Source organism: Symphalangus syndactylus, chromosome 20 (assembly GCF_028878055.3).
Source record: "Symphalangus syndactylus isolate Jambi chromosome 20, NHGRI_mSymSyn1-v2.1_pri, whole genome shotgun sequence".
Taxonomy (NCBI): domain Eukaryota; kingdom Metazoa; phylum Chordata; class Mammalia; order Primates; family Hylobatidae; genus Symphalangus; species Symphalangus syndactylus.
In genome coordinates, this window is record NC_072442.2 from 25,922,330 (window position 1) to 25,934,202 (window position 11,873).

Genomic DNA, 11,873 nt, shown 5'->3' on the forward strand with positions numbered 1-11,873 from the left:
TGGGGGTTTTGTCATGTTGCCCGAACTCCTGGGCTCAAGCGATCCACCCACCTCAGCCTCCCAAAGTGCTGGGATTACAGGTGTGAGCCATTGCGCTCGGCCAATTTTTTCCTTTTACTGTGTCTGTGGTTCCACAACTTCTTTTTGCCCATTCTCTATGGACTTTCTACTTCATTTGGACTCTGCTTAGATTGGCCTAGTTTTCTCTTTAGTCAAATCTTCAGGAACCAATTAATTACCATTAAAAATGATTTAACAAGTTTTATTTTTATTATTGTTAAAAATCCTCGTTTTGAGGAACACAACCACAAAGTAATCATTGATTTAAGTAAAAAAATAATAATAATAAAATTTTAAAAACGTGGCTCCAGGCCATCCAGATGCCTTAACTTGGGCTCAGGGGTCTCACACTGATGAGTTTTCTTCATGTTCCTTTGATGCCCTTTTGTGGGCAAGAATCTGTTTTGGAAGAAAACAGAATTAAGGTTATCTATCACAACAACCACTATCTCCAAATGTGTATTCATTCCTTTTATTCATTTTAAGTCTCATCTACCTGATGAGATAACTTTTTTGAAGACAGGAATTGTATGCTGTTTAACAGTGCTTTGATTCTTCCACAGTTCAGTCATCCTTGCTACCTTGCAGGGGACTGGTTCTAGGATACCGCCCCCACACCGTACCAGAATCTGTGGATGCTCAATCCCTTACATATAATGGTGCAGTGTTTGCATATAACCAACACACACACACCCCCATATACTTTATTTATTTACTTACTTAGAGACAGGATCACCCTCTGTCACTCAGGCTGGAGTGCAGTGTCACAATCACAGCTCACTGCAGCCTCAACCTCCTGGGCTCCAGTGATCTGCCTACCTCAGCCTCTTGAGTAGCTGGGACTACAGGTGCATACCACCACACCCGGCTAATTTTTTTATTTTTATTTTTATTAAAGACAAGGTCTCACTATACTGCTCAGGTTGGCCTCCGAAAGTGTTGGGATTACAAGTGTGAGTCACCGTGCCTGGTCCCATGTACTTTAGGTCATCACTAATAAAATGTATAGATATTGTATAATGGCAACAGTTGTTATACTGTACTTTCTATTTGTATTTTTATTGTTCCTTTTCTCAAATATTCAGCCTCATCTAGTTGAATCTGAAGATGTGGACCTGCTGATGAAGAGGGATGACTGTATCTAACTTAGGGTCTTGCATGCAGCTGGCACTTACTGCATTTTATTGACTGTTTTAGCTAACATTCAATGGACAATTCCTAGTTAAAAAAACTCTTAAAAGTATGAAAAAAAGGAAACCTGCTCTAAAGTGGCAGGAAAACCAGCCTGGGCAACATAGCGAGATCTTGTCTCTAGAACAAAAGTTTTAAAATTCTCTGCCTGTCTGTAGTCCCAGCCACTCTGGAAGCTGAGGCAGGAGGATCCCTTAAGCCCAGGAGTTTGAGGTTACAGTGAGCTAGATCACACCATTGCTCTCCAGTCTGGGTGACAACAAGGCCCTGAGAAAGAAAAAAAAAAGAAAGGAAAGGAAGGAAAGAAAGAGTGTAAGTATTGAAAAGGAAGAGACAAAACTATCATTATTTGCATATAAAATAATAAATGTTAGCCAAAGAAGCCTAAGAGAATCAACTAAGATTTTACTGGAAGTAATATGAGAATTCAGTATGGTGGCTAGATACAAAATCAAAAGAGCAGCACACAAACCTCAAATACTTTTCAGATGTGCCACCAATAACTAACTAGAAAATGGAAGAAAGATCCCATTTACAATGGCAATACAAATGTCTGAAGTATTTAGGAACAAAACTACAAAGATCTGTTATCTAACAAAAGACGTGTGAGATCTATATGATGAAAACCCTAAAACTCTTCTGAAAGACATTAACAAGAAATGAATACATGACATGAAATATGGTGTTCCTAGAATGTCGTACAGATGTCAATTCTCAAATTAATCTACAAATTTAAGGTAATCCTATTCAAATCCCAAGATAGTTTTCAGTGGTGGCTGTTTTTGAGACCGGGTCTCACTCTGTTGCCCAGGCTAGAGTGCAGTGCTATGACCACAGCTCACTGTATCCTCGACCTTCCAGGCTCAAGCAATCCTCCCACTTCAGCCTCTGAAGTCTTTCATATGGTGTCCAAGAAATGGGGACAAATCTCACAAAGGGACTAGGCTCAGGAGGGCTGGAATATTCAGGGAAGTTTCTTTTTTTTTTTTTTTTTGAGGCATAGTCTCTCGCTCTGTCCCCCAGGCTGGAGTGCAGTGGCCTGATCTTGGCTCACTGCATGATCCACCTCCCAGGTTCACGCCATTCTCCTGCCTCAGCCTCACAAGTAGCTGTCACTACACGCGCCTGCCACCACACCCAGCTAATTTTTTTGTATTTTTAGTAGAGACGGGGTTTCACTGTGTTAGTCAGGATGGTCTCGATCTCCTGACCTCGTGATCTGCCTGCCTTGGCCTCCCAAAGTGCTGGGATTACAGGCGTGAGCCACTGCACCTGGTCTATTCAGGGAAGGTTTCAAGCAGAAAGATGAACCGAGTTGGCTTTGGAGAGATTCATAGGATTCTCACAGGCAGAGTGAAATAAGGGAATTTTAGATGGACAAAGGCACAGACAAGAGCAGAAATGGGGATGGTGTGACTGGGGCATGGTGAGGGGCTGCTCTGGCTGGAATGGAGGGCTGCCACAATAATGGAAATGGTAAATGAGGCAAATAAGGTTGGATTAGGAGCATAGCGTCAAGGTTGCCACCTTATTAAATCACTCTTCCAATATGCTAGCACTGGCCTGTTGGGAAAAGTAATACATCACGTAATCAAACAAAAGGCAAAAAGAGGCAAGCTCCAGGAATGGGCACTGTAAACAGGACTCGCCCCAGAGTAGCCAGATGCAGGCTTTAGATATGTTGATGCAGGTTGAGCATCTCTAATCTGAGGGGGAATGTCTCATATGGTGTCCAAGAAATGGTGACACGTCTCACAGAGGGTCTAAGCTCAGGAGGACTGGAGTATGAGACATTCCCCCTCCCCCATGAATTTAAAGATACGGCCAAAAATTTTTTTTAAAAATGGCTACCGTGTAGTGCTTTAACTGGACCTATTTAGACAACGCCTTACACGCTGGAGAAGGACGATACTATGTGAATCTAATAAGTCCACAAGACAACACTTCTCACTTTTGGCTGCCTTCTTCCTCTCCAGGGTGATGACAACTCCGTGAGGGTGGAGATTATACGTCTCTCATCATTTAAGCAACAAGGAAATAAATGAGTGGCAGAGTGAGGGGTGACTCGGTGAGTGCATCCAATTGTTGACATAGTTTCGGGTGGGAGAAAGTTTGCTGTTATGTCAACTTAACTTCTTAAAATAGTCTAGTGGGATCAACTTGGTTTCATTTCACAGAGATCTCCTGGAAGCGGGGATCCTTTAAAAATCCTGGAATATACATTGCAGTAAAAGAACAAAGCATATCTCAGCCTTAAACGACAGAAGAAGAATGTCAAGTGGGAAAGTGACATTGGTTTTCAGTTTGTGGGTTCTGAATGCACACAAAGACAGGATTGTATTCTGAAAACCTGAATTAATTATTGTCCTTACCTCAATCAGACAAATCATTACAATCCAAAGTGTTAGTGTTACAGTCACAGATATTGCCAAGATGACTTCGTTGTTATGGCCGTATCGTGGAACTTCTTTCATGAGCTTAAAAAAAAAAAAGAAAAGAAAAAAGAAAGACCAATTAAAAAAAGAGAGAGAATGGAAGCTAACATTTCAAAACCCCAGTATTCCAGTTGAGTAGCTTACAGGTTCTTTTGTTCTTTTTATTTTTTTTTGAGACAGGATCTCACTCTGTCACCCAGGCGGGAGTACAGTGGTGCAATCACAGTTCACTACAGACTTGACCTCCCTGGGCTCAGGTGATCCTCCCACCTCAGCCTCCCAAGTAGCTGGGACTACAGGCATGTGTCACCACACCCACCTAATTTTTGTATTTTTTGTGAAGACGGGGTTTCACTGTGTTGGCCAAGCTGGCCTCAAATTCCTGACCTCAACTGATCCACCCACCTCGGCCTCCCAAAGTGCTAGGATTACAGGCTTGAGCTACCACCCCCGAGCTACAGTTCATCTTGTGCCGTAATCTGTTTCACTGTCTACCTGAGCAAAGTGGGAGATCACTGTCATGGCCTACGTTACATGGCCAAGACAAGCTATGGCCTGGGAGTCCCAGGTTCTCCTATGTGGGCACTGTCCTGGCATATGCTAAATGATGGGAAATCTGGGTCTCATGTTTCTGTGTGGTCCTCACCTCAGACGACTTCTGCTCTTTCTTTCCACTCTCATTAATATGGTTAGTTTTCCATTGGTCCGTATCCCATTCTGCCTTGGATGCCTTTGCTTCCTGCTGCTTGCTGAGAAGCTTCATCAGGAGGCCTGTTCGCGACATGAGCTTGGCACAGGTCATTTGCACATACGTTTCTGAACATTCCATTTTCAGTGTCTAGATAACATGAGACATGAACCTTCTCACATCCTCGTTGGGGATGAGGGACCGTAGCTGCTGGGTTAGCTGAATTTCAAACTGATCACCTGGGGAGGAGAGCAATGGGTCATTGAAGCTTTTGGGCTTGGGGGACAGGCCAGTGCCCACGTTGTTGTATTCCCATTTTCTCTCAGCTTGGTTAAAGTTGGCTGTAAGTTGAACGCAGTCCCGGTGGAAGCTGCCACAGGAGGATGATTGTAGTTTGTGTTTTCAGAGATGGTGCCTTCTGGCATAACAGTGTTTTCCATAAAAACGTTTTCTTCAGAGGCATCTCTTGCAGCTGTGTCTTTTACATGAGTGTTTTCTCTTAAAACATTCTGAAGGAGCAAATACTTCCAGAAGAGGGTTTTCTTGAGGACTCAAGATCCTAAGGATGAAAAAACCCCTTGTGAATTTATGAGGCTCTTCTCTGCAGAGAACGGCAGCCTCTTTGCGAGCATCAGTCTATTGAGATAACTGCTCTTTCTAAACTTTCTAATCTTTTTGGCCTTGGGTATTCTGTGGGCCACATGGGAGCGAGTTTTATAAAAGTGGTATTTTTTTTGGAACGTATGATTTGTTTAGAATCTTCCATATTTTTAACACTAGCCATTGCAATTTCTAGCAGAGGATGGTTTCGATCCATCGACTTCTGGGTTATGGGCCCAGCACGCTTCCACTGCGCCACTCTGCTGGCTTAGCCATTGCAATTTCTAACAATAAATGGGGTAGGCTAAGTCTTTCGGTCTGTCTCTGACCTGAGGTAGGGCTCTTGCGGGGCTAGAGGCAGAAGGCATGACCATGGAGAAGGGTTTCAGCATAGAGGAGACTGCTGCCTTATGCTCTTGGGTGAACGAAGGCTTAGAGTAGATGGTTTTTCCCGCTACCTTCTCAGGACCCTGCACTACGTGAGGCTGTTCCAGCTCCCTTGGGGCTGGACTCTCAAGCCTTTTTTCTTTGGTAGCATTGTCCACAAGTGCCTGGGCATCCTGTTCTTTCCTAGTGCTGTGCTTTCCCGCCTCTTTGAAGTGTCTTTTCTGGATGCTCCTTGGGCCTATGAGGACTGTCTTCAGTCTCTGTAAGTTTTGCCTACACTTTGAATCTTGCTAGGCTGTTTTCCTATGGTTCAACAGTTTCTAGTTTATTTGGAAATATTTGATGTTCAAATTTATTACCTAGAAGGTTGGACTGTGAGGGGCTCTTTCTATTGTTTTTCAAAATACCTCAGGAGACTATCTCCATCTCGTCCATTTGAAAAAAGCAGTTTAGCGAATGGTAACAATATTGATTCTGCATCTAGATCTGCTGAGAAATAAGGCAAGATATTACTTAGTGCACTGATAACATCACTCTCATCATTGGTGTCTTGCTGCCTTCTCCCAAAGCCTGACATCTGGCGCAGCTCCTCATCGGGGATCTTGTCCTGCCGCTTCTTTTAGTCAAAGTCCAGGCGGCGGCCCTCCAGCTTCTGCACGTGGTGCTGGATCCCCTTCAGGTCTTTCTCACACAGGTTCTGGAGGAAGTCAATGAAGTTCTGCTTGACCTCTATGTCCAGGGAGTTCTTCACCTCTGCCAGGTGCTTCATGGACTCGCTGGCATCCAGCAGTGCATCAGTGAAGTTGGACTCGTTGCCCAGCTCCTTCTGGTGGCGGATGAGGCACTGGCTCAGGACGCCCTCCGACTGCGGGTAGCCGGGGTTCTTCACCTGGCCCCGGATCTTGCACACCGTGAGCATGGTCAGCTTAGCCTGCGAGGCTGGGTTGGACTGCAGGTACTTGATGGTCCTTGCCAGCATTTCCGTCACCGCCTTATTGATGACACCTCCATCTCTTTGAAGTCATCATCTCGCTTGGTCCCCTCAGCCCCTCCGACCTTCTCACTGACCTTATAGGACTGCTTCTTCAGCCCTGCAACCGACACGCTGCCTCCCGCCGCCGAACCTCCCTCCTGGACCGCGCCAGCGACAGGCTCCCAGGCGCGCCACCCTCTGCGTGCCTCGGGCCCCACCACGTGCTTGCCAGCTCTGCGCCTGCCCCGGTGCCGCCTCCAGTTCATGATTTTTTTTTTTTTCTTTTTTAAAGCTCTGATCCTGTTTATTTGGCAGGAAAACGAGACAATCCAGCAGCCCAGGAGGGACAAGTGGGCTTAATTCTCCTCCTCATCGTCTCCAGCCCCAGCCCCACCCTGGCCCTTCTTGGCATTCTTCGTCTTTACGCGGCCCGGGCGGCCACCCCCATAGGGAGAGCGCAGAGAGAAGTCGATGTGCTTCTGGGAATCCAGGCGGACAATGAAGGACGGGATGTTCACCACCTGCTTGCGGACCCTGATATGGCGCTGGCGGATCAGCACGCGAGCGTGGTGGATGGACTTGGCCAAGCCCAGCTTGAAGACCTGGGTCTGTAGGCGTCTCTCTAAGAAATCCTCTATCTTCAGGCCCAGGATGTAATCCAGCTTCATCTTGCCCTCATCCAGCACCCCAATGCGGACCAGCCGCCGCAGCAGGGAGTTGCCTTCGAACAGACGCCGTGGGTCCTTCTCATCAAGCGTCAGCAGTTCCCGGGAGGCCTTGCGGATCTTGGCCAGGGTAAATTTGACCCTCCAGACCTCACGTTTATTCCGGAGCCCATACTCGCCGATCAGCTTCAGCTCTTGGTTGAGACAAGATTTCTTGAAGGGTCTCCGCGGGGTCACATAAGTTTTGCGACAAACCCAGCTCCGGGCCACTGGCATATTGGCTCCGCTTCCCCATCTGCGCCTGAGCAAAAGACCTGGTCACTGAGAAAGAGCAGTTCATGATTCTTAAGTCTCCTTCAATCTAGATCTGTTCGCAGGATTGTTTCAAAATATACTGACAAAGCTTTGAGACTGTAAATGACCTGAGATACACATTCTCCTTATTTGAGGATAGTAATTTTTCAATACGCATTAAACATCATTACACATGAGCCAAGACAAATGAGCTGGCCTACGTACTTTGTATATAAATGTGTAAACTCCTCAAGACTTCCAATAATGAACTCCAATGAGGAAATCAGTTCAATGTCTTTATGTCCTTGGTGACAAATGGTTACAGACAATCAGAGCATTTTTCCTACCCACTAATGGTCAAGAAAAAAGCAGACAGATCCTCACTATCTTAGAGAACTAAGTGAGAAAGTTGTTCGATGAAGAGGACTTCATCCAGAGAGGAAGGGATCTAGCTCACAGGGAAGATGCTGCAGGAGGCTGAGGAAAGTGAGGCTAGGGCAGTAAAACAGATCTGACAACCTGGTGAAGATAAGAAAGTGACCTGACAAAAATGAATGGAGCAGAGCGCTAAATGAAGGGCCCTTTCCATGCTAATCTTGCATAATGCCCTCAACCAGCCTTAGCATAACTGAGTTTCTATTTAGCTTGCCATGTTGTGGGGGGTGGTGGTGGCACAATTTAAGTTGCAGTAAGTTGTGTAACAAACTCACAATAGGGCCCTGCAGAAATATATATATATATACACACACACACACACACACACATATATATACACACATACACATTATATATATACATATACACACACACACACACATATATATATATAAAATATATGTATATACTTTTTTTAGGCAGGGTCTTGCTCTGTCACCCAGGCCGGAGTGCAGTGGTGTCATCTTGGCTCACTGCAACCTCTACCTCCTGGGTTCAAGTGATACCCCCACCTCAGCCTCCCTAGTAGCGGGGACTACAGGCATGTGCCATCACACCTAGTGAAGATATATAGATAGATAGATGATAGATAGATAGATAGATAGATAGATAGATAGATAGATAGATAGACAATAGATAGATAGATGATAGATAGATAGATAGATAGATAGATAGATAGATAGATAGATAGAGATAGATGATAGATAGATAGATAGATATCCCATTCTGCCTTGGATGCCTTTGCTTCCTGCTGCTTGCTGAGAAGCTTCATCTGGAGGCCTGTTCACGACATGAGCTTGGCACAGGTCATTTGCACATACGTTTCTGAACATTCTAATTTCAGTGTCTAGATAACATGAGACATGAACCTTCTCACATCCTCGTTGGGGTGAGGGACCGTAGCGTCTGGGTTAGCTGAATTTCAAACTGATCACCTGGGGAGGAGAGCAATGGGTCACTGAAGCTTTTGAGCTCGGGGGACAGGTCAGTGCCCACGTTGTTGTGTTCCCATTTTGTGTCAGTTTCTGTAACAGTTGGCTCTAAGTTGAACGCAGTCCCAGCGGAAGCTGCCGCAGGAGGATGATTGTAGTTTGTGTTTTCAGAGATGGTGCCTTCTGGCATAACAGTGTTTTCCATAAAAACGTTTTCTTCAGAGGCATCTCTTGCAGCTGTGTCTTCTACATGAGTGTTTTCTATAAAACGTTCTGAAGGAGCAAATACTCCCAGAAGAGGGTTTTCTTGATGACTCAGGTCTCCTAAGGATGAAAAAACCCCTTGTGAATTTATGAGGCTCTTCTCTGCAGACAACGGCAGCCTCTTTGCGAGCATCAGTCTATTGGAATGTGCGATTGGTTTAGCAGCCTCCATATTTTTAACCCTAGACATTGCCATTTCTAACATTAAAGTGGTGTAGGCTAAGTCTTTCGATCTGTCTCTGACCTGAGGTAGGGCTCTTGCGGGGCTAGAGGCAGAAGGCATGACCATGGAGAAGGGTTTCAGCATAGAGAAGACTGCTGCCTTATGCTCTTGGGTGAACGAAGGCTTAGTGTAGATGGTGTTTCCCGCTACCTTCTCAGGCCCCTGCACTACGTGAGGCTGTTCCAGCTCCCTTGGGGCTGGCCTCTCAAGCCTTTTTTCTTTGGCAGCATTGTCCACAAGTGCCTGGGCATCCTGTTCTTTCCTAGTGCTGTGCTTTCCCACCTCTTTGAAGTGTCTTTTCTGGATGCCCCTTGGGCCTGTGAGGACTCTGTTCACTCTCTGCAGGTTTTTGCCTACACCGTGAATCTTTACCAGGCTGTTTTCCTGTGGCTCAACAGTTTCTAGTTTATTTGGAAATATTTGATGTTTAAATTTGTTACCTAGAAGGTTGGACTGTGAGGGGCTCTTTCTATTGTTTTTCAAAATACTCCGGAACCTATCTCCACCTTGTACATTTGAAAAAAGCAGTTTAGCGAATGGTAACAATATTGATTCTGCATCTAGATTTCCTTCTGAGAAATAAGGGAAGATGTGTCTTAGTGCACTGATAACATCACTCTCGTCATTGGTGTCTTGCCGCTCACTCCCAAAGCCTGACAACTTGATGCCGCTGCTGTCTGAGGGCGCCTCCACCTCAATAGTCAGCTCAGTGCTTGTGTGCTGCTTCCGGGCTTGTAACACCTTCATGAACGCTCCTTCTGGATTCCCTACAGATGCTTCTTCAGCTGTCAGAAAAGAAGAGACTGTTTTCATCATGAAAGATCTTTGATCATCTTTCACACTCAGTGCATAGCTGTACGCCCCAGTCACACAGAGTAAGAGTCAGCAAACATTCGAGTGCCATTCAGAGAGGAGTAACATACACCCAAACCTAAACCTATGAAATGGCAACAATGAAAGGAGGAAAAGACATCTTTTGAAAACATGGCCACCTACTTGGAACATTCCATAGTGTGACATAGAGTCACTCTGCTTAGGATTCTTCCGTTGATCCCCAGGGGCCAATTGCCCAGTGCTCGGTCAAAGCCCAAGGTGGAAGACAAGTGCTTCCCTGATGAGCTGATGAGCTGGCCTCTCTGTAGACTGCTCCGTACCCTGTGCTGTCCTGCCTCATATGCAGAGAGAACACAAGGCTCCCGCTCTCCTCATCCTCAGTGTGCCCGTGTTCTTGCTACCATCACAGCTGAATGCAATGAAAGGCGGTCCTCTGAGAGGAGCAGGGTGGAGATGCTAAAGTGGATGCCCCCTCCCACTGCTGATAGATCCTCATCTGCCGTGTGCTCCACCCACCCACCCCATTCTCTGCTCCCACATATCATAGCTCCCATCACAAAAGATGCAACATGGAAAAAAACACTGTGTCCACCTTAGTTCTCTTCTTAAATTTGGGCAGGGATCCAGGGTGTAGGTTAAGAGATTTTTAATTTGCCAGATTGTATGCCTATGTTGTTAAATATACACTGAATCTATGGTATGATAGCAGTTTCTGGATAAACATTACTTGAGGTCCTAAATGCAGAAGGGAAAAAGCAACTTTTGTCAGATGCCTCCTTTGCATTCATTTCATCTCTAATATTTTGGATGGGGAATCATCCAAAGCTTCTGATTGCATGAAGGTCAAGTGTGCCAGTGTGCAGCTGGGCTTCTTTTCCAGAACTAAAAGTATTTTGGGTGGTGCTGAAGGCCAGCGGAAGAAGTAAAGATTGCGAGAAAAGAGAAACATGGGCTTGGGGAGAACCCAGAATTGGGGACAGAAGACCTGGCACTAGGCTACAGCACTCAGCACCTCTGATCTTGTTTTTCCTCATCTGTAAAAGGAGATTAACAATGCTTTTCTGCCCACCTCTTGGGGAGAAGGGAAGAATATAATTGTTAAAAAAAAAAAAAAGAAAAAGTTTTGAAAAATAAGCAACACTGTCTTTATAGAAGTAGCTAAGCATTATTAATTATCCACCCCATATCACTGGCAGATACCTGTATTCAAGAAGTCACATTTTAGAAGTCATGAAGTTGGTGCTAATAAACCTAATCTACAGAAAAACTCTTGAAAGCACTTGAGCATTTGTTCTGTGACTAGAAAAGTTTGAGATTCGGAGCAAGTTCAGAGTTGGATGGACTAAGAATGGAAAAGCCCTCCATTCCATTAGAAGAGCCAGGTAGCAATTTCTGGTTATGGAACCAGAAGCTCTCAGGCTTCAAATAAGACAGCATCTCTTCTACTCTTATAAAATTGTAAAAACAAAAACAAAAACAAAACCGGATCTACATCTGTCCTAAAAGGCAGAGAGTACTTGAGACCTCATGGATATAAAACCAGCTTATCAACTACATTGCACTATATGAAGAAATTATCACTGGGGGCAAAGCACCAAGCAGAGAGCACAGTACACAGTGTGTGGATGTTAATGTTATTCCCTAGCCTTCCCATTCCTTTCTCTTGGTCCTGTATGCATAGGGAACAGTTCCATTATTAAATTTTGTAACAATAACTGAGAACCTGACTCCCAGCAAGGGAGTAGTTCAGAAGTTGAGGGAGTTTAAATCTGACTGAGTAAATTAAACAATTATATCATTAGCTTAAAATTTCATCAATAAAAAATAAAAATTTAAAAACAAATACTTAAAATAATGTAACAATTTATCACCAGGCAATTTGGACTCACGAC

At 44.8% G+C, this 11,873-nt stretch overlaps 2 protein-coding genes and 1 non-coding gene across 5 annotated transcripts in view; 1 reads left to right on the forward strand and 2 right to left on the reverse strand.

Moving 5' to 3' along the window:
* Positions 1–11,873, forward strand: part of C20H17orf78 (chromosome 20 C17orf78 homolog) — a 172,837-nt gene that overhangs the window by 43,574 nt on the left and 117,390 nt on the right. The window lies entirely within an intron of this gene.
* LOC129469905 (small ribosomal subunit protein uS4-like) lies at positions 249–11,394 on the reverse strand. 2 transcript variants are annotated; one of them, XM_063628740.1, is made up of 3 exons: positions 4,333–11,394; positions 3,624–3,728; positions 249–459 (listed from the first exon to the last, which is right to left on the reverse strand). In XM_063628740.1, exon 1 carries the CDS (start codon positions 7,273–7,275, stop codon positions 6,691–6,693), a length of 585 nt encoding a protein of 194 aa, XP_063484810.1. In that variant the 5' UTR covers positions 7,276–11,394; the 3' UTR covers positions 249–459; positions 3,624–3,728; positions 4,333–6,690. The 2 variants fall into 2 exon arrangements, with proteins under 2 accessions (XP_063484810.1, XP_055113093.1); XM_055257118.2 differs by lacking the exons at positions 249–459; positions 3,624–3,728 and having other exon boundaries at positions 6,706–6,868; positions 7,056–7,327.
* TRNAM-CAU (transfer RNA methionine (anticodon CAU)) lies at positions 5,168–5,239 on the reverse strand. The gene has a single exon. It is a non-coding gene; the product is annotated as a tRNA-Met (tRNA).

Coding starts and splice junctions, on each gene's coding strand:
- LOC129469905 (XM_063628740.1), bottom strand. CDS start 7,275: ATGCCAGTGGCCCGGAGCTGGGTTTGTCGCAAAACTTATGTGACCCCG.